The 20270-nt window shown below is 43.6% G+C and overlaps 2 protein-coding genes across 2 annotated transcripts in view; both read left to right on the forward strand.

Moving 5' to 3' along the window:
- Positions 1 to 575: 575 nt before the first annotated feature.
- On the forward strand, positions 576 to 8560 carry PAQR9 (progestin and adipoQ receptor family member 9). The gene has a single exon (XM_042820501.1). It carries the CDS (start codon positions 591 to 593, stop codon positions 1827 to 1829), a length of 1239 nt encoding a protein of 412 aa, XP_042676435.1. The 5' UTR covers positions 576 to 590; the 3' UTR covers positions 1830 to 8560.
- A 6540-nt stretch (positions 8561 to 15100) lies between these two features.
- PCOLCE2 (procollagen C-endopeptidase enhancer 2) overlaps positions 15101 to 20270 on the forward strand; it is a 36433-nt gene continuing 31263 nt past the window's right edge. Inside the window, exon 1 of the mRNA XM_042820500.1 lies at positions 15101 to 15126. Within this exon, the coding sequence (XP_042676434.1) occupies positions 15116 to 15126 (11 nt within the window). The 5' untranslated portion in view covers positions 15101 to 15115. The remainder of the gene's footprint in view (positions 15127 to 20270) is intronic.

Below are 20270 nucleotides of genomic sequence, written 5' to 3' on the forward strand. Positions count from 1 at the left end.
CGGGGCACAGCGCGACCCGCCGGGGTCACCGTCATCTTTGTGGCGCCTTCCGCCCCGCCTTTGTCACCGGCACCGCCGCAGCCGATGAGCCGCGCTCGGCAGTGCCACCTCGGCAGCCGCGCGGGTAAGGAAGGCGGTGCCGCGCCCGCCGCCCGCTCCGCGCACCGGGAGCTGCTCGCGGCAGAGCCCCGTGCCCGGGGGCTCGCGTGTCCCCGCGCCGCTGTCCCCGCCCGCCCCCCGCGGTGCCCGGCGGAGCTGCGGGCCGGGGGGGGGCGGCCGAGGGCCGTCCCGGAGCCGCGGCCGGGGCTGAGCTCCGCCGGGCACCGCCGTGGGGGCTCTCCCGGGGATCTCCCCCGGGCTCGGCCCGCAGCCGCCGCCCCCCGCCGGGAAACGCGCGCCGCGGCCGCATCAATCATTAACTGCGGCTCGGGTGTCCGGCGCCTCCCTCCCCGGGAAACCGTACCCAGGGCGGCGGGGGCGTCTCTCCCGGCCCCCCGGGCGCGCTGGATGCGCCGCCGGTTTCCAGTTACCGCGATGCCGGGCGGCGGGGCGGGAGGAGGCGCGGCGGTGCCGCCGCTGCCCGTGCTGCAATGAGTGATGCTGCCGGGGGCGGCGGCGGAGGAGGAAAAGCGCAGAGCCACCGCGGCTCCTCCGCCGGCGGCTGCGGGAGCGGCGGCTCCACCTCTCCCGGGCGGCGGCGGCGGCGGCGGGCGGCGGGCGGCGGGCCGGGGGCTGCCGGGGGTCCGGGGGCCGGCGGGGGCAGCATGCCGGGGGGCGAGGGGGACAAGGAGGAGGCGGCGCCGCCAGCCCGCCCCACCGCCCTGCTGCGCTGGGACGAGGTGCCCGAGGACTTCGTGGAGTGCTTCATCCTCTCGGGCTACCGACGGCTGCACTGCTCGGCGCAGGAGTGCCTGGCCTCGGTGCTGCAGCCCACCAACGAGACGCTCAACTTCTGGACCCACTTCATCCCTCTGCTGCTCTTCCTCAGCCGCTTCGGGCGGTTGCTGCTGCTGCGGGGGGCCGGGGACGTGCCCTTCCACCACCCGGCTCTGCTGCCCCTCTGGTGCTACGCCTCGGGGGTGCTGCTCACCTTTGCCATGAGCTGCACAGCCCATCTTTTCAGCTGCCTCTCCCCGCGCCTCCGCGCCGCCTTCTTCTACCTGGACTACGCCTCCATCAGCTACTACGGCTTTGCCAGCACCGTGGCCTACTCCTACTACCTGCTGCCGGGGCTGAGCCTGCTGGATGCCGGCGTCTTGAGCCGCTACGTGCAGCAGCAGCTGGGCTGGCAGCTGGACTGCAGCCTGCCCATCGCGGCCTACCGTGCCCTGGTGCTGCCCGTGGCCCTGGCGCTGGCTGTGGGATGCACAGCCGCCTGCTGCCGCAGCCGTGCCGCCTGCTGCGCCTACCCCTTCGCCGTGCGCACCTTCGTCTTCGCCATGCCGCTGAGCATGGCCTGCCCCATCATGTTGGAGAGCCTCATCTTTGACCTCCGCACGCGCAACCCCACGCTTTTCGTCTACTTCTACCGCCGCTACTTCTGGCTGCTGGTGGCTGCCTTCTTCAACGTCAGCAAAATCCCCGAGCGGATCCAGCCAGGGCTGTTTGATATCGTGGGGCACAGCCACCAGCTCTTCCACATCTTCACCTTCCTCAGCATCTATGACCAGGTGCACTACGTGGAAGACGGGCTGGCCGAGTTCCTCAAGGCAGCCCCAGCCGCTCCCACCTACCTGGGCACCGTGGGGTACATGCTGCTGCTGACGGTCTGCCTGGCTGTGGTCGTCAGGAGGTTCCTCAGTGTCGCAGACCTCTGCAAGCAGGACTGACCGTGCCGGTGGCCACCGTACTATCGGTCCTTGGGCTGGAGATGGTTGAGCTGATGACCTTCACGCTGGTGACCCTCAGACTGGCCCAGCCGTGTCCTGAAGATGCTGTGAACCTGGCGGAAAGACACCTATGGAAGAAGGTTTCCAGAGAAAACGGCAGTGGTGAAACTGCTCGTACTCTTTAAACTACTAGGTTACCAGGGGAAGCAAGCAAACGCTTACTGGTATGTTGCTGCTTAAAGTATAAGCTGAAATAATTAAGCTCTGCTACTAGGAAGAATGCATGAACTGTGAATGCCACTTACTAGTTCATAACAATTAGGTTTAAACTGGCTGTGTTTATATATACATATTTATATAGAGAGCTATTTATTTCTTAGCTACATATATATATGTATATATATATATACACCTGAAGACACACTCGTGCAATGATTGCTGATAGACTTTTAATCAATTCCTGTGTGAAATTTCCTAGCAGATTATGCACTGACATTTATCTTCCTCTGTGATACTGTAACAGGCCTTTGCAGCCACATACTGGATTTTAAATGCAAACAAATTAATAGCTGTCGATACTTTTTAAGGCCTCACAGCCTTTTTCAGCCAGGGAACATAATAGATTTAATAGAGAGCAAAACCAGCTGTGAATTATTACAGAATTACCAGTTGACGGAGAGACTTTAATTAGACAGGCAGTGAAGCTTGAGTGGTTGGTGTAGCTGCTCGGATTCTACAATATAATACAGGGATATGTAAAATAATTGAACCAGAAAGGGATCAGATGGTTTTAAAGTGGGGGTGGGGGGGAAGAAGGGCACTGCATAATGGCACAGCTCTTCCCCGGCACGTCAGGAACATCTGTCACTTTCAGGGGGTTGCTAGGGGGCCCCTTTATCTTCCCCAGTAAATCACCCCAAAATTAGCCCTTCAGAGTCAAGGTCAAATGCCAGACTTTCTATAAGCTCCTGCCAAGCTCGGTGGAAGTTCTGTGGATGTGAAGAGAATAAGTGATGCATGAGATCTTATTCTGGGTCTTTTAAATAATTACGTGGAACTGGTGTCTTCTGCTCCTTAATTAGAGCACTTTGACAAATTTACCATCCAAAAATTAGGTGCTGAGTATGAGTTCAAGACCTATGAGCACTGGATATTGACATTTTCATGTCTTTCCTATCCTGCTTTTTCCTATGCTGATCAGTTTGGGCTACAGCTGGGTGCTTTGAAGTCCTCATCTATTACCTTCAGGGGGGTTCAAAGAGAACAATTACAGGTTATTTTCCAAAGCCGTGTCTTTTCTCAGCAACCCAGGTAATATCCTTCTCACACCACAAACAACTAACCATAGATTTAATTTACTCTTCATATAAAGAGAAATTTTTTAAACTACATGCAAATTTTAAACATGCATTTTGATTTTGTCAGAACAAGTAACAGGCGTGCAATAATATTTCTCAAAGGGTTACAACTTGAAGTTCAGGTGTGAAACTGCTGTATACCCATTTTCAAAAAGAAGGGTGGTACTTCCTTCCACTGATGTCATACCGCACAATAGCACAGTGCTTCTTTAACTCAACCTCTTTGCTTCTATTGTGGAAATACTTCTGCTTGCATCTTTCCCATTTTCATGGACTTGGCATCCAAACTCCAAGTGTGTGTTTTGAGTCCAGTCCCATGGTCTTCTGCAAGACAAAGTCCCCTTTGTTTGTAACAAGTGTATAGGAGGGGCTCTAGCTAGTGATTATGAGGTCATGTCCTTAATATGGGTCAGAATCATCACAGAAACCAATAATTGATATGTCCTGTACCAATGTCAGACTTGTGAAAATTTCCCTGTGAAAGTATACAAGCTAAAGGAAAATACAGGTCTGCTTCATTTTGCCTTTTATCTTAAAGCATTTTAACAACAGTAGATTGGATCTTTTAGATTTTTATAAATAATGAGAATGGCCTAACAAAAATAAGTGTTCTTTGCCAGCAGCAATTCTGTAATTTGTGGTGAGGTCACATACGGTCTCTCAGAGGGACTGGTTAGAATTTTCAGAAACACTGGCTCCCAGTCTGTGACCTCCTGTGTTACCACTGATGGTCCATAAAAAACAGCATTCTCTATGTGGCTGTCTGTGTTTTGTTTTCATTTGTCAACCTGCATTGAAAGGAAATTAAAAATACACAAAGTATTGTTAAGGTTGAATATTTTCAGTGACTTATCATAATTATGGCATTGCTTTATTGAGCTGCCAGTAAAGCAGAAAACAATTTGCACCATAGGAGAGGTTGGTTTATGGCACTGTCATGCTCTGATGTGTCTTTCATACCATGGAGAAGAGAAAAAAAAGAAAACCAAACCAAAACAAAACAAAACAAAACAAGAAAAGAAAGAACTGGAAGCTCACACCAGAAAGCAAATGGATCAAGACCTGCAACCATGCTGTGCTGTGAATTTCCACAGCTTCAGAAGGAGGTCGGTATCCCTGAGATGTACTGTATTCAAGTTAAAATAATAGATGCATAATGGTTAGAGCCCAAATGACTCATCCAAGTTTCAAAACTAATTATTTAGAAATTGCTTGCCTGGGAGATGCCACTGGCATGTACAACCAGCAATTAAAAACTAGGAAAAAAATCAAAAAGGCTGGGGACAGTAAATCTCAGCACTAGCAGACAGCTTAGAAACAAGTGACAATTAAAGCCAAATGTAAAAAAAGGCTGTTAAAGCATACTGCATAATGAATTATAGTTGTGCTTGTCACTCACAATGTAGAGGACATCTCAAGAGGCAATGTCAAAAAAGGCTGTTGCTAACTTGTAAAAATACATTTGATATTTGCAGTTAGGCCACACAGGGTCGTCTATATATATCTCAACTACAGATAACAGTATAAAGGTTGGATTGCAACCAACTGCAATTTTACTGGAATCTTGGAGCGTCATAACAGTTGCCTGTGAGGCCCAGTTGCGCTGCAGATTTGGTACCAGGACCTGATATTGAGAATATTGATTCATTTGAAACATTTCTATTGGCAAAATGTTGAGGCACATGCATGAGGCCGAGCACTTTGTGGAGTTATTTGCAAATACTGGTTGCAGGTACTGCTCTCTGAGCCTCTGTAAGCAAACCATGTGTATCAGGAGCCAATGTGTGGAGGGAGACATGATTCATTTTATGGAATTCTAATGAACATTTGTTTGTTCATTTGTCTGTTTGCTTATATGTCAGTAAGCTAAAAAGTTACAATGATTGCGCAGAATATCTAGGGAAACACTTCTTGAGTGTGTATTTATTCAGCAAGGACAATTCTGTGCAGATAATTGCTCCGTTTGCCATGTTCAATAGCAAGTGTCCATGAATAAGGAGAAACAAAACTGAGTTAAAGAGATTAAAAGTGGAACAAGACATCTATATTTATAGTGCTTGAATTTGCTCTTAGAAGTCAATGTCTGCATTTGTGTGGCTTGTAAGGAGGCAGGATCTCTGATTTGAAAGCACACATGGCTGAATGTCTATCGGCACATCCAGAGCTTAGTCAGGAGGTCTGACCTGCAGGCCAGATGCACAAGGACATCCTAAACACAATTCTTTTTGCTTAAGAACCTGTCATAATATTTTTATTGTCTGGGTACTTAACTGAAGGTCTACACTGTGGTTAGGGAGCAAAGGACTCCATAGCTCATCTGTAAAACCAAAAAGACTTTTCAGGCTTTTTGTGGTAGAATGAAGGATAGGCTGAGTACAAGGGGACGGCCTGGAAATGCACATGTGTTTGTCCTTCTCTGGCCAACACTGACCTTCTGGCTGACATACCTGTGCAATATGAACTGACTGTCAGTGGGGTCAGTTTCCAGAGTGTTGGTTATGCTGGTGACACAGTCACTTCGCTTTGCAATTAGCATGTGCTTAGAATTGCAGTCAACATACTGGCAGATGAAGCCTAGCTTCTGGGCACATCGGAGGTACCTGTAAGCTTCAAGCTCATCTCTGTGTAAGATCGACATACCTGGTCTGCAGTTACTATCCCATGTTCTGTGGTGGAATGCTATTTCTTCTTCTGCAGTGTATTCATTTGAATGTCTGCACAGCTGTGAGCAGCTTCATTAGCAAGACTGGAGCCTGCATTCTGGAAACAAAGGGGAAGTTTTCATCTGCATGCTGTGCTTATAGAAATTTAGCAGTTAGAAGTAGAAACACATTGGTTTTTACTAAAACTATAGTTTTGCTTAATTGTTCGAGTGTCATTATGTATACACTGAATCCAGATACCATGTTTCTGTCAACAGTACCCTGACAGAAAATGACAGTCTGAAAGCTTTACTTTATATTTAAGTAAACTTTCTGAGGCAGCACATTCATAAAATGTTATTGCACTTAGTTGATTACCATCCACATGCCTTACAGAAACAAACCATACCTGTATTAGTTGTCCAGGTTATACTGTTTTTCTTTGCCTGGGAGTGTAATGATGACCAAGTGGCCTGTAACAAGCTGAGGAGTCAGGCACTCCTGCTTTCTCATCCTTGCTTTGCCACTACTGTTCTGTAATCTTGGGCAAGTTATTTGAACTGTGTTCATTTTAAATGAATTTAATTCATGTAAATCACTGGAATTGTACCAGGGTTGAATGTGACCCTCTGTGTCTCAGTTTCCTCTTCTGTAAGATGGGGAGAATATACCTTACCTACCTCACAGGGTTGCTCTAAAGACTAGCTAATGTTTGTAAAGCACTTAAAAATGCAAAGATCCTCCTAGGTGCTAAGAAGAAATATTGCTGAACTCCAGCAGAGAGAATGTCTTATATTCAATTGTTCCTCATCTCACTCAGAGAGGAACATGAACGTTACTAGACCATGAACTCTTGGGACAAACCCTCATTGTCGTCATACTCCTAGGAAGTTCATATCCCACATCCTTTGGAGTCAATGGCAAAATTTCCTCTGGCCTCAGGCAGGGGGGCAGTTGCAGTCTAAAGCAGTAGTAAACAGGCTGATTAAATACATAATTGTCTGGAGTAAAGAGAAAATATATGTGAGCTAAGTAGTTTTCCGAAATTCTCACTGGTGACTTGTTTGTATGAAGGCCTTGTTCATTTAGCCATGGGTTGTATTGCAGTTACTGTGAAACAACAGAGCAAGATTTCCTATCAGTGTCTGTAAAAGTAGGCTTATGGCTCAACTACCACTGGCAATTTCAATCAACTTTAAGCTATCCCTTATCAGAGCAAAAAGACCTTTAGTAAATAAAGCTTGTGAAGAGTTGTATAATCGTTTGGGAATGCAAACTTACATTGGGAATAGGTGAACGGTTGGACTGGATGATCTTTTAGGTCTTTTCCAACCTTGGTGATTCTATGATTCTATGATTCTATGATTGATCATACAGACAACTTTTTTTCCCCTCTCATCTCCCAAACTTAACAACATGGAACCAATCCTATTCTTTAGCAGATCTGAATTTAGGCCTTCTTATCACTTATGAGTACTCTACCATGGAGCCCTGACTACTCATCCCACTAACCCACACTGCCCTTCTCTTGGAGCACCATTGAGTAGAGGGCAGTGTTTTTAAGAGCTTTTCTAACTGGCAGTGGTAGTGAACAATAACAACAAAAAAACAACAAAAAAACAACTACAACAAAAATATCAACAGATTTGAGTGATTCATCACATCAAAGCCTCTAATCATAAGGAATTCACTCTATCCAAATAAATTCCTTGCATCTGTTACACATCTGTAAGTCAGGGCTACACAACCAACACCCAAGTAACACCTGAGACTGTACCCTGTTCTCCTCAGGTGGGATGCAAGGTGCTGAGAAAGCATCACCTGCGCTGAAAGATACAGATCTCTATTCAAGATGTTTAATGTTCTGGAGCTGGATGTGGAATCAGTTATTTTCACGACTTGATTAGACAGATGCTGTTTCATTCCACTGAATTCAGTAACGAATTAACGACTGAGGCAAAGGAAGTAAGCTTTTGCTCAAAGTTGCCTGTAAGGAAACACCAGCAGACTGCTGCTTTCAGGGCAATTGCTTCCTGGCTGACCGTACTCGCAAGATGGAGGATTCTGAAGTAGTGCTTCACTGTTTTGTGTGAATGCCTAAGGATTTGTGTTTGTAGCTGGGGGGTAATAGTGTGAAGAAACAGTTTATAGCAAGTCAATTTTTTCTGTCTGCTAGAGATTCAAGCACGCTTTAGAAAGAGGTATCACATTTAAGGGTCTGTGCATGCAATGAACAAAAAGTGTGAGTTTTATTTGATTCTGCTGGGAGGGGTTAAAAATTTACTCTTTGTACACTTTTGGATGCTGACAACCGTATATGTAATGACTATGCATTTTTAGCAAAAAAAAAAAAAAAGGTGTGAGCTATAAATAAAGTTGATTCTGAGTACATTTTTGTAGAAATAAAGCTTTTTTCATTTCTTAATATATGTTAGTGTGACATCTGTAGGATCCAGAAATGTACTGAATATAGTTATCTTCAAACATAGATGTTGCTAGCTTAACTACAGGAACTTCCAGCTCCTGTATGGTGATTTTGGTACTATTGGAAACTGTATCACAGCATGAGTATCACTCCCATTTTATTGCCTTTCACATTATCAAGTAACAAAATGGCACAATGTTTTGGGGTTTTTTTGTATTCCAAAATCTATGCTAACCAATCCATAATAAGAATCTCTGTTATGTTAAAATTCATTACTATTAAAGCATATATCAAAACATAAACATATTAAATGTGTAAGGAGTTCTGCCAAACTGTGCTCACTGAAGCATCATGAGGTCGGTAGCAACAACTATGTGAAGAATCACAATGAAATATTGACTGTGAAACAAAGAGTTCTATTTGGCATCAAATAAAAGTCTCCCATTTGGCAGACTAGGAATGTTCCAAGTGGCAGAGTATCTTTTCCAGTCGCAGTCAGGCACCAAAAAGCACTCAGTGAACTGCAATTACATAGCAGATCTGCTGTAAGCCTTCTGTCTCAATATTTAGCAGGGTGTGAGGCAGCCCAACATAATCGCAGGCACCTGCTGATACTGTTAAAACACTGAATAACTGATGCAAAATCCTTTGCAAACTGAAGTTCAGAGAGTTTGGGATATGGACACTGGTCATCCAAGTACAGATCATTCTGAGTGTGACTTATATAGGGTATACATACAGAGGCAAACTGTAGAATCTTAGAGTGGAGGCTTATGAATTCCTTCAAAAGATGTGTAATTGTTGAGAGTTCTTCATATGAAAAGGTTTCTTACTTGTAGATTGTTCAGCTTCTTTAAAATATGGTAATGACTTCAAGTATTTGATGAGCCCAGCAAAAATATCCATTTCCAGCTCACAAATAAGCAAATGCTTCAAAAGACTGCATCCTACTGCTGTTATCATTTGAGACCCTTCATAATGTTAACAGTAGGCTCTGAATCTGACTGCTGGACATGGATATGCTGGAGGAAAACTTCACAAAATGTGTGGAGCCAGTGAGAATCTCAAAATAATGAGCAGAACAGAAAGCACCAAACTCACTGACAGGACAAGGAACTCATGTAGGTTAGGACCTCATTCTTCAGCTGAGATTGCTCCGTAGCTGTTCTGATTCCAAAATGGAAATCTGAAGATAATATATATATATATTATTACCATAATACCACTTCTCTGACAAATGGCCCTAAAAGTCTGGGGTATTTGTACAGAAACAAAAAGAAATCTGATAGACAGCTTTAAACTTCTCAGAACAGCTGCAGGATAGTGTATTGTTAATAGAATCTGTAAATGGAGACAAGGCTCAAAGACATAGACTTGTTAGAGCAGATTCAGGTGAGGGCCACAAAGTGACTGGAGCACCTCCAATGAAGAAAGGCTGAGAGAGATGGAGTTAGTTAGCCTAGAAAAAGGGAAGACTCCAAGGAGAATGTACAGTGGCCTTCCAATATTTAAAGTGGACCTGCAGGAGAGATGGGGAAGAACAGTTTAACAGGGACTGTTGTGACAGAAAAGGGGGATGATGGCTTTAAACTTATAGAAGGTAGATTTCCATTAGATACTAGGATGATATTGTTTACTATGAACAAGGCAGGACACTGGAACAGGCTGCCTTGAGAAGCTGAGAATGCCCCATCCCTGGAGGCATTCAAGAGCAGGTTGGATGGGGCATTGGGCAACTTGGTTTAGTGAAGTTGTCCCTGCCTATGGCATGGGCATCATAACTAAATGATCTTTAAGGCCTTTTCCAACTGAAATCATTATATGTTCCTATGATTCATTAGAAAATGAAAAAGCTGAAGAAAATGAAAAGCAAACCAGTACTACTGCAAAGGCTAGCACTTGGTTTCAGTGATGAGAGCCTCTGGGGCAGACACTACAGATGTACTCCTTTGCATCAGAAATCTCTATTACAAGGCAGGTTTATTATCAAGAGGGTCAGTACACTGACATTAGTGGGGAGCTGAAAACATTTATCTTGCCAGGGAGCACAGCCTTTGGGTATTTTATATATGTTTTATAGAAGAATAGCAACAAGAATATTGCAGAGTCCTTCTGATGAAACGTTTTTATAGAGTTAATTCTCTAATTTCTGTCTCTCTAGCTCCCCACATGTAGTCATTTCATGTTCCTCTCAACTGGACTAAACTGAAAATACAGTCATCCTTCATTTTTAGCATTTAAAGCACTTCTTGTGTATTATTCTTTCTTTGCTAGGAATGATCTACTCTTTGCCTCTCTCCTCTGAGAGGAAGTGATCTATTTCTTTACAAGGAGAGTGGTTAGGCCCTGGAACGGGCTGCCCAGGGAGGTTGTGGATGCCCTGTCCTTGGACGTGTTCAAGGCCAGGTTGGACGGGGTCCTGGGCAACCTGATCTGAATGTGTGTGTTTGGTGGCCCTGCTAGGCAGGGGGGTTGGAACTACATGATCCTTGAGGTCCCTTCCAACCCGGGTGATTCTGTGATTCTGTGTGATTCTGTGATTCTGTGATGCCACTTGTACAGGAAGGAAAATGCTGATAAGCAGGGCTCCCTGCATCCCCAGTCCCCCGGGCTACGGAATTCAGACACTGGCACACAGCAGTGTCCCAAGATCTTAGCTTTCCTTTTTAGCAACACTTGGAAAAAACAACTCTGAGTTGTCATCAGGGTGGATAACAAGCAGCAATAACTGAAGCACTCAGAAATAAGATAAATAATTAGAGAAAAGCTCCTGGAATAGCTTCTTTGATACCTTTGTACACACATGCATTCTCTTTCTTACTGCCCCAAATTCAGCAAAGCTCCTAAGCGCATGCTTAACTTTACTATACACATATGTTTATCTTTGTTCATTCATAGGGGCAAATCTTTCCTGATATTTAAGCATGCTATAGAAGCAGAGCCCCAACAAGCAGACAGTGCCAGGGAAATGCTGCCAGCAAGAGTCTGGCACAGCACATTGTGCCATTTAGCCCAAGGCAATATCCTGTCCTCTGACACTGAGGGCTGGCCAAGCACCTCACACAAGGTTCACGTTCCCTCCTCTGCCTTAGTTCTTCACAATATTTTTGTTTCAGACCATTGTCTGGAAGATTTTAATAGGAAAAAAGGGCAAAATACATATGTAATAGCTAGAAATGGTAAATTGGTATTTAGTCATTAAATAGAACAGCAAATACTCGTAGCAATTACAGGAACAAAACACTGTCTCTTGTAGTCTGGTAGAAAAAACATAGCTTGGAGATTGGAACAGTAATCCCATTTACTGAACACTACAAAATACATTCACTAGCTAACTTAGTTTAAAAGAATGTGTTGGTTTTTGGGTTTTTTTTTCTGCATTAGACAGACTCAAAGATTTGACAGAAGTCAAATGCACTGTGTAGAATACTTTTGTTCTCAGCAATACAGCTCATTTCTTCAAACAAAGTATTCCACTCCAACATAAATGTGCCGTATCCTTTGTTTTAAAAATGAGTTGTACTTTGGATAACAAAAAATAATTGGGCATAACTGATTGCAGTGAAGCACAAGGAATTCAGGGTATCTGAGAATGGAATATGGAAATGGAATATGGAAGTTCGATGTGATTAAGATCACATCAAATCATGGCCAATTTCTCCGTTCAGCATAACACCTCAGAAGGAGTATACAGCCAGCACATGTGAGGATTATCTTCTCCTAACATGATCAGTAATAAGAGGATATAGTGAATATACATTGTGAATGTGAAATAGTATAGACCTCCATTAAGCTGTGATGAATATTCCCATAAGTAGACATTAGGCTGAACAATTTACATGTAAATGAGTTTGAACACTAACTGTTTATAACTAACTCTATCTCCAGCTGTTACCAACAATACATTTTAAAAGACTCCCTTACTAAAGGAAAAAAGGTGAAAAATAATCTCATAGAGTTGGCAAGACTTGCTGACTTTGACTTTGCTGGCACACAAATTTACACAAGACAAGTGAACTAGTGGACTTACAAATATTAGCATGTAATCATTGCTTACACTTCAGAAAGCCACAGTGACTTTTTCCAAGCAGACCGATTGAAGACACTCAGTGAATCTGTCCATCTGCCCTTTACACCGGTGGCACAGGGTGCAAGGCCTCTTTGGAAAGTACTGGATGCTCAGCTATCAAACACCGTTCAATGCTTTTAAATAATCCAAAGGAATGTTACTAATTAGCCAAATGCATATATATGGCTAGGAAATCTTTATGATTTTCAGGTACTAGAAGTGTCATGATTTCTGGTTTCAATGTCAGTGCAGAACTGCCAGCTATGCCCTAGCCATGAGTGAATTTCAGCTTATTATGCAACATTAAGCAGTCTTTGTTTTAAAAGCCATTCTGGAAACTCAGTATCTCATGAATGAAACAATCCACACGAAACAGGGCAGCAAAAGAAGTCTCCAGGGGGACTTCTTCTGTGTATAGATTAGCAGAAGAGCAGTTCCCTTCTTGAAAGTTTCGTGAACTAAATTCACACACAACTGCAAAATTCAATTCTCTTCCCTTTTGCACACTGCCTGGAAGGAATGAACAGGCAGGAAAATAATTCTGACTGGTAAAAAGCATACTTATTCCCTAATCACATTGTTCCAGCACTGGCACAGAGGATGCAAAAGGAATACAGAGTGGAACAGCACATCTCCTCTACGCTGCGCTGGTCCACATGTGGCACTACCCCCAGTGATCCCACAGGGGTTGCCCCCCGGCACAGTGCAAAGCAGCCTGAGAGCCAGGCAATGACAGCCCTGCTTTCAGGGCTTGTCTGCTTTCAGAGACAAGTGAACTCCAAACAGCAAGATCCACACCTGCTGTTCAGAACAGAGTTTTGCAACATCAGTCTGTGTGCGCAGTAGACCTTTGGGGTGCACTGAGGTCAACCAGCAGGAGTTTCCTAACCAGGGTTAATATTATCCAGTTTTAAGAAAACAAACCTAAATTTTCAAAGTCAGCCGCTGGCACTATGAAATCTCAGTGTTTGATTGAATCTTCGTATTTCACAATCCTGAAATTTAAAAGACATGAAAGATATTATACACATACAGTGCAAAAGGTCAGCTAATCCAGACTTCCTTTATCTGCTCCAGTCAACGCACAGACCCAAACAAGAGCATGGTGGTGTGTGTAAAAATGAAGTGAAGTGCAGCGTAGCACAGCGTCTATTTTAAATAGAACAGGCTGCAGACTTTTGGAAGCTGGCCGGCACGGTGGTGGGTGTAGCAGGACAGAGGCTCGGCAGCAGAGCCGCCAGGAGGAGCGCGCAGACCGCTCCCTGGGTGCAGGGATGCCCTCCAGCCAGGCCAGCAGGAGGGAAACTCTAGGGCTCCAGCAAGGATGCATTTTTTCCATGGGAGCTAGCTGCTGCATTTCTCATTTTCGGTGCGCAAGGAGAGCAGAGGAGTGCTCACCAGGCACCTCCGCCCACCGCCCTGCTTTCCTTGGACAATGTGCAGCTGGGAAAAGCACTGCCCTCCAGGGCTGCCCTCCACTGGGCACCAGCCCCAGCTGCTAAGCTCAGCTGCCCTGGGGCACTTTGGTAGGGATACCCTGTCCCTGAAGTGCTTTCAGGGAGAAGTTGGCACAGATAGCCTGACAGTTTGGCAAAAATAATGCCTTAGAGGCAGCTGCTTGCTGATATAATCCCATATGAAAAGAAAAACTGTTTTGGAGGGGATGACGCTGCCCTCTTAGGCATTCCTGGAACTTACACTGAGAGTGAGTCAGTAAGAGCAGGACTGTGTGTCTTGCTATGTTTACTTTGTATTTAAGCGTATTTACTAAAATAAGGTTATTTCTTCTGTTTCCTTTACCAGATACATACAGCAGAGACATAGATTAACATACCTATTCAATTTATGTATCTGTTGAACATTCACATGTGATAAACAAGGAAAGAAATGTGCAATAAGGCAAAAAGAAACATTCTGAGAATATTCCCCTGTGCAGGATTTCAGCCTCTGGGACACAGAAGGCTGAGAGGTCGGGCATTTGAAAGTCATTGGTTCAGAAATGGCTCCTTCCTGGCCCAAAGCTTTCGGTGAGGATTTCTCAGGACAATTTTAGGGTAAGTAAGTGGGAGCAGCTCCAGCAGAGCAGGAGCTAGCCATGAGGCTCTCACCTGGTGGGCTGGCCCTGCTGGCTGATCTAATGGCACAGCCACCCTGCTGCTGCTCACCCATCTCCCTCTGGATATGAACAGCTTTTTGTTGTATCCCTCCATTTTCAGACTGGTCCACATGAATGCAGCCTATTACATCTCCAGCTAATGCCAAACTATGCACATATATTTCTTGCTACAGCTCTCAGTGGATCCATATCAAACACCTAAAACATTATAAAGTACTTTCTAAAACATTGCTGTTCTCTTTTTGGCTCTAACCTTGAAATGTCAATGGAAGTATTACAACAGTGCAATCATTCAGTCTCTGCTTTGTCATTAAATAGCCTTTTTGACTCTTCTTTCAACTGCATAATACACACATTGCCCCCGGCTTATGGTTTCACCCTTGAGCTGCTGCACTAGCTGTGCTGTATAAAAAGCAGAGTTGACACTCGGCCCTCACAGTCAGTAACAAATATAGAGGTCAGCTCTTGGCTTGCCAGGACCTCTGAGCTGCTCTGGGGAACTCTGGTTCACTTCGGTCAGTGACACTTCACTCTCAACATGCATCCCAAGGTCAAAGGGCAGCTCTGAGACAGCTGCACTTTCCTGTACACACCTCTTCCTTGGCACAACACTGTTCTGGGCACAGGCACAAGCCAGAGCCACCTGGAGGCAATCAGATAATCTCCACAGCCCCTGATGAAGGCAAGGTATGAGGGACCCTGGTCCTCTTCTTTCACATTTAACACCAATGCATGGGCAAGTGTTTGACAGAACGAGCTGCTGTGCAGACTGCCCAATGACCCCTACACCTTTTGCTGACATTAGGTGTGCAGTTCAGCAGCCTCACTAGCGTCTCATCAAAACATTTCCAAATTTCTTTACTATGCTATTTTCTTCCATTCAAAGATGTTATCTTCAGCCATTTAACTCTTCACACTTCCTAACCCAATTTCACTAGGTCATCGTTTTCTCTTAACAAATTGGAAGCCGGAATCCACATTTCTTTGATCCTTCAGAACAAGTCTGAGCTCTGACAACTGCCTTGAACACAGGTGGAAGTTATCCAGGACAAACCCAGGTGGAGCAGTTATCAGGACTGTCTGTACCATGTGCAGGGTCTGGCTCTGTGTCGTGCCAGTGACCTGTCTGAGATTTGCTCACACTGGGTAGCTCCATGTATTGCTGTCACGCAGACAGGATATACAACTGACTTCCTAACTATCCATGACTTTTCAGGACATCTGGAATGATTCACAAGAGTAGAGCCCTGTTATCATCAGCCTTGCTATCTTCATGCAATTATACTTAATGCAAATTTGTTAGAAGAATAGAAATATTGCATTTTCTTTGGATGGCCTACTTGATTGTCTACTCATCCTGTCTTATACCACTTCTATTAGCACCAAACAAGAGTAAATAAATGACCCCACTTCCCACCTGGATGGTCAAAATGCAACATGCAGTCAGGTCTGTACATTCAGTTGAATCCTCTCATAACATTATAGTCAAAGTATTCTCACATACCACTGAAAACAGAATATTTAAGTAAAGCTTTTCTGGATGTTTCAGAAACAGTATTTACAATAAGTCCACACATAATCTATCTACATATAGAAAGTCATTCAGAGTGAAATTCTAGACTCCGAAGAATTCACTTTGGTAATAGCACAATTTATTGTATTTTCTCATCAGATTTTGTATCAGGGTATCAGTCATTCTTTCTTTGTTGACAGTTGCTTTGTATATCTCAACATGACTGATAGATTAACAAGTTTGATTAGTGAGATTGTGCAGTCCTGGCCATATGTTCTGATAACAATTGTAAGGATTTTCTCTCATCTAAGAGTCGGATAAATGTTCTGGACTACAAGCCCTAGCTATTATGCTCAATGGCAAACATAACAGGATTCTAATATTAGAACAACCACCGTCTGGCCAGCTATTCCAGCTCTGGATCTGCCACAGGAATCGTTGTATCAGATTATAGCTAATGCAGTGAACAGTGACTTAACGTCATCAATGGTGGTGCTAGTGACATGGTAAGAACAGAAGAGCTTCATGTGTAACGTGCCCTTCAATGAGTTACAGTGAAATATTTACAATTACTCTTACATGAATTATCAGAGCATGCACTGAACTCTGGATTTTTCTTAAGGCCTTTTATAAGCAGAGAGGACAACCGTCAGCATGATTTGCTGATGTTATGTCTTGAATTTCAGACTTTGCTTAAAATTGTGTTTTCAAAGATTTTTCTTCAATGATGAGGACATAATGGACAAAATAGGAATGTAATAGGAAATATAACTTTCCCAACATCCCTTATCTCAAACAATTTTGTTGGAAATTCCCACATTCCCTTAAATTACTTTCATGCAGAGATAAAATTGCTGGAGTAGCAGTAGCTTTGGGACTAGCTGTTAATAAAACAAAGACTCAAGAGAAGCTGCTGTTCAGCTTTCCTTACTGTGGTTAATATTCTGGACTTATTTCTCTAATCCAACTGGCCTTACAGTGCAGTGTTCTCAGTAGTGCCCGTTTGAATAGTTATTTCAAGTCTATGTAGAGTTTGAGTGACAACACAGATTTACTGAAGGGAAAAGAGTTTTTGCAGAGGTGTCAGGCATCATGGCTCTCTGAGTTACATTCAGAATTAAACTACGACACATTCAGGGTAGATGTATACAACTGACCCTCCTTTTCTTCTCTGTAACACAGGGTTAACTGTACTCTTTTGCCTCAAGCAATTTATTAATGTAACGGAGAGGCACTGGAACACATTTGAAAGACACCCCTTGGAGTCCTCACACTGAATTTTAATAGGAACATAGTGCTGGAAAAATGTGTTAGCATCGTGTTTTATGACCACCTCAATTGCTTCAGACCCTGACAGAGTAAGTGACCTCTTACAAGAGAGGCCTGAATTGCTGACCTGCCCCACACAGGAAAGCTGCCAGCTGTAATTTGCCCTAATTTTGCATTTCCTTCCTATGACTTTACTAACACCTTTTTATTACTTGTAATAATAAAGGTTTTTTCCATCCTTAGTTCAGGACCCAGATATACTCTCCCAGTTGAAATGTTTCATTGGTCTAAATCTTAATAAAGATTCTGCACTGATTTGTACTTGCTCAGCTGCTCTCTCAGCTATACATGACAAATCCAAAACAGTTCTTGCTGCTCAGTCATTCTCCTTCCATCTGCCAGAGTATATGTAATATTTAACTCCTTAACTTTTGAGTGTTCATCACAGAATCTCTTGGAGGATTCTGTATCTTGCTGGCACCTGCTTGTTGCTTCATAGTTTTTACATAAGAAATGTAGATAAATAAATAATCTGCCCCTTCCGTCTCTAGTTTCAAGACAGACTTCTCTGATTTTACAGTGTCTTTCCTTCAAAAGTTTTGTTGAAAATCTTTCATCCAAGGTTTTCACCTTATCTGAAAGTACAGCCTTTAAAGTTAAAGCTCATGTATTTTTCTGCAATCCATAATTTCTTTCCAGATTGTCAGATGACACTGTGTTTTAATTTCACAGTTCCCCAAAAGACCTTGACACTCTGTGAAGATTTTTGTTTTGTGAAAGGCACTATACTGACAAAACAAATGACTAACAAAAGGGACATGACTCTAAGGATACGGTAATATGACTTATTACACTGTTTACAACTGAACTTCAGAAACAGTTTTCAGACAGTTCTGGCTTCAGTGACTAAAGTTTTAAGCCTCTTAGTTTTTTACTCTTTCCTTAAAGCCAGGTGCTGTGAATTTCTAAGTCCTGGAGCTATTTTTTGTCAGCCTGGCCCAAAGTCAGACATAAACAGTGAATTCATTTGCATGGAAGCCCCAAGAAACTCAATTCTCTTTCAAGTTCTTCATTTTGATATCTTACGTAGCTTCAGTCAGTTACGAAGAACTCACTGGGTTAACAGCAGTTCTCTTTTCCCCAAGTAAATTCATAGAGCCAATTGTCACTCTCCAGAGGCCTCCAGATGTTTCTGGCAATGATCCACTTGTGAATTTGGGAAATAGTGGAAAGAGGGAAACCAAAAGGGAAGTTTGTGCCATACTCCCCACTGCCTGCATCCAGTTTCTGATTGTATAGAACCAGCACGTACAGCATGACAGCCCAACTGAAAGAGAACACCTGGTGGAGATTAAAGGCAGGGTGATGAACAAGATCCTAGCACCAAACTCTCTGGGCTTTGGGCAGGGGAACTCAGAGGTGTTCATCCTTTGGAGCAAAATCCCTCCCGCTCCAGCCTGATCTGGTGAGGTGCAGCCAGCCTATGGCATGAGGCTGGGACTGGATGATCTTTAAGGTCTCTTCCAAACTAAGTCATTCTATGATTCTGTGATCCCTCAGTTCTGAACAAAACACCACTATTTGCTATAAGCAGTGAAGAGCTCCCAGCACTACTCTTATCATATACTGACTGCTGTATATTTGTCATCAGAATAATTTTGGCTCTCTTCATGTCAGTACTAGTCACATCCATATGCTAAATGATCTGTCCGAAGTTTAGACGTTAGCAAAATATGCATACTTGGAAAACAACCACGCACAGAATTTGTCTACATCTTTTGTGAGTTCTCTAATGATCACTCATACAGACTATAAGGAAATGTTGGAAAAGTGTGCCACAAATCACAAATTGAGATAAAGTGAAAGCAGTTCTCCTCAGCCTGAATGTTCCTTGAAGTCTGAGCCTTCTTGTTAGCCCTGAATAAGGATTTGTCTGCCTGAAATGTTGCCTGTCTTTTCTGTTGCTCCAACGAAAACTCATCTGTACCTAAGAATCTTGTCTCACTTGATGCCTTCAGCAATTACACTGCAAAAACATTACTGCCAGAGCTCTGTACAACCTTGACTATTCAACTGGCAGGCAGGTCTCAAGAGTTCTCTATTCCTGTCAGTTGCAAACCATTATAGAGCAGCATTCTTCAAGAGACAGATCTGCTTGTGGGACATATAAATACTGTTTTTCCTTCCATTGATGTCAATAGGAGCAAGGATAGAGCTATGATATTATGAGATGCTAAGAACTTAAAATATGCTCTGAATGATTTCTATTTTAAGAGCTGTTTTGCTTTGGAGGATGAAAGGTCTGTTCACTTAATATAAGGAACAAGGCCTGTCTCTGAGATGTGGAAGAACATCTATTCATCCAAAAGCTTAGCTATTTCAGGAATAATCCGTAAATTATTTTAAGAGTTTGTTTAAACTGTTGTTAACTTTACTTGGCAGACTTCTGGCAAATACATTATTGTTTCTTTAGCTTTCCTTACTCCTGCAAGGAAATTTTGAGGGGCAGGACTTGTTGCTACTTCTGTTGACACTGTTCAACTTTGTACAAATAATTACACATTCACTGGAACTAGAACTAACGCCCCCACCCTCCCCAGGAGAGTTACTGAACCACCAAACTAGAGCATTGTGTTTTTCTATCACCAGTTAGCTCCATGAATATTTAATTATATTTTACAGAGTGGGACTGTTCCAGTGGAAGGGGCTGATGGTGAGGTCACTGCTGTGAGGCAGAAATCTAACCTGAATTTTGAGAGGAGGGAAAGGGAAAGAAAGGTAAGGGAGAGAAGGAGAGGGGTGCCCAGTCCCAAGCATCCAGTCTCTCAGGCAGTTTCCCAGCCATGCAGTTCAAAGATATTCAAGGTAAAGCTATACCCAACATCTTTTGTAGTTGTTCCACTTTTATAAGATGCTTTAACATCCCATTAAGTCTCTTCATCTCATTAGCATCACCCTGTGCTTTGTCAGTAACTCTTTATTGCAATAACTCAGTAAACTGTAATCTAGCCGAGAGCCAGCCTAACGCTGCGTTGTTAAAGTTTGAGTT

This window comes from Centrocercus urophasianus, unplaced genomic scaffold (assembly GCF_019232065.1).
Source record: "Centrocercus urophasianus isolate 14NV4802_14NV808 unplaced genomic scaffold, USGS_Curo_1.0 seq_19, whole genome shotgun sequence".
NCBI classification, from domain to species: Eukaryota; Metazoa; Chordata; class Aves; order Galliformes; family Phasianidae; genus Centrocercus; species Centrocercus urophasianus.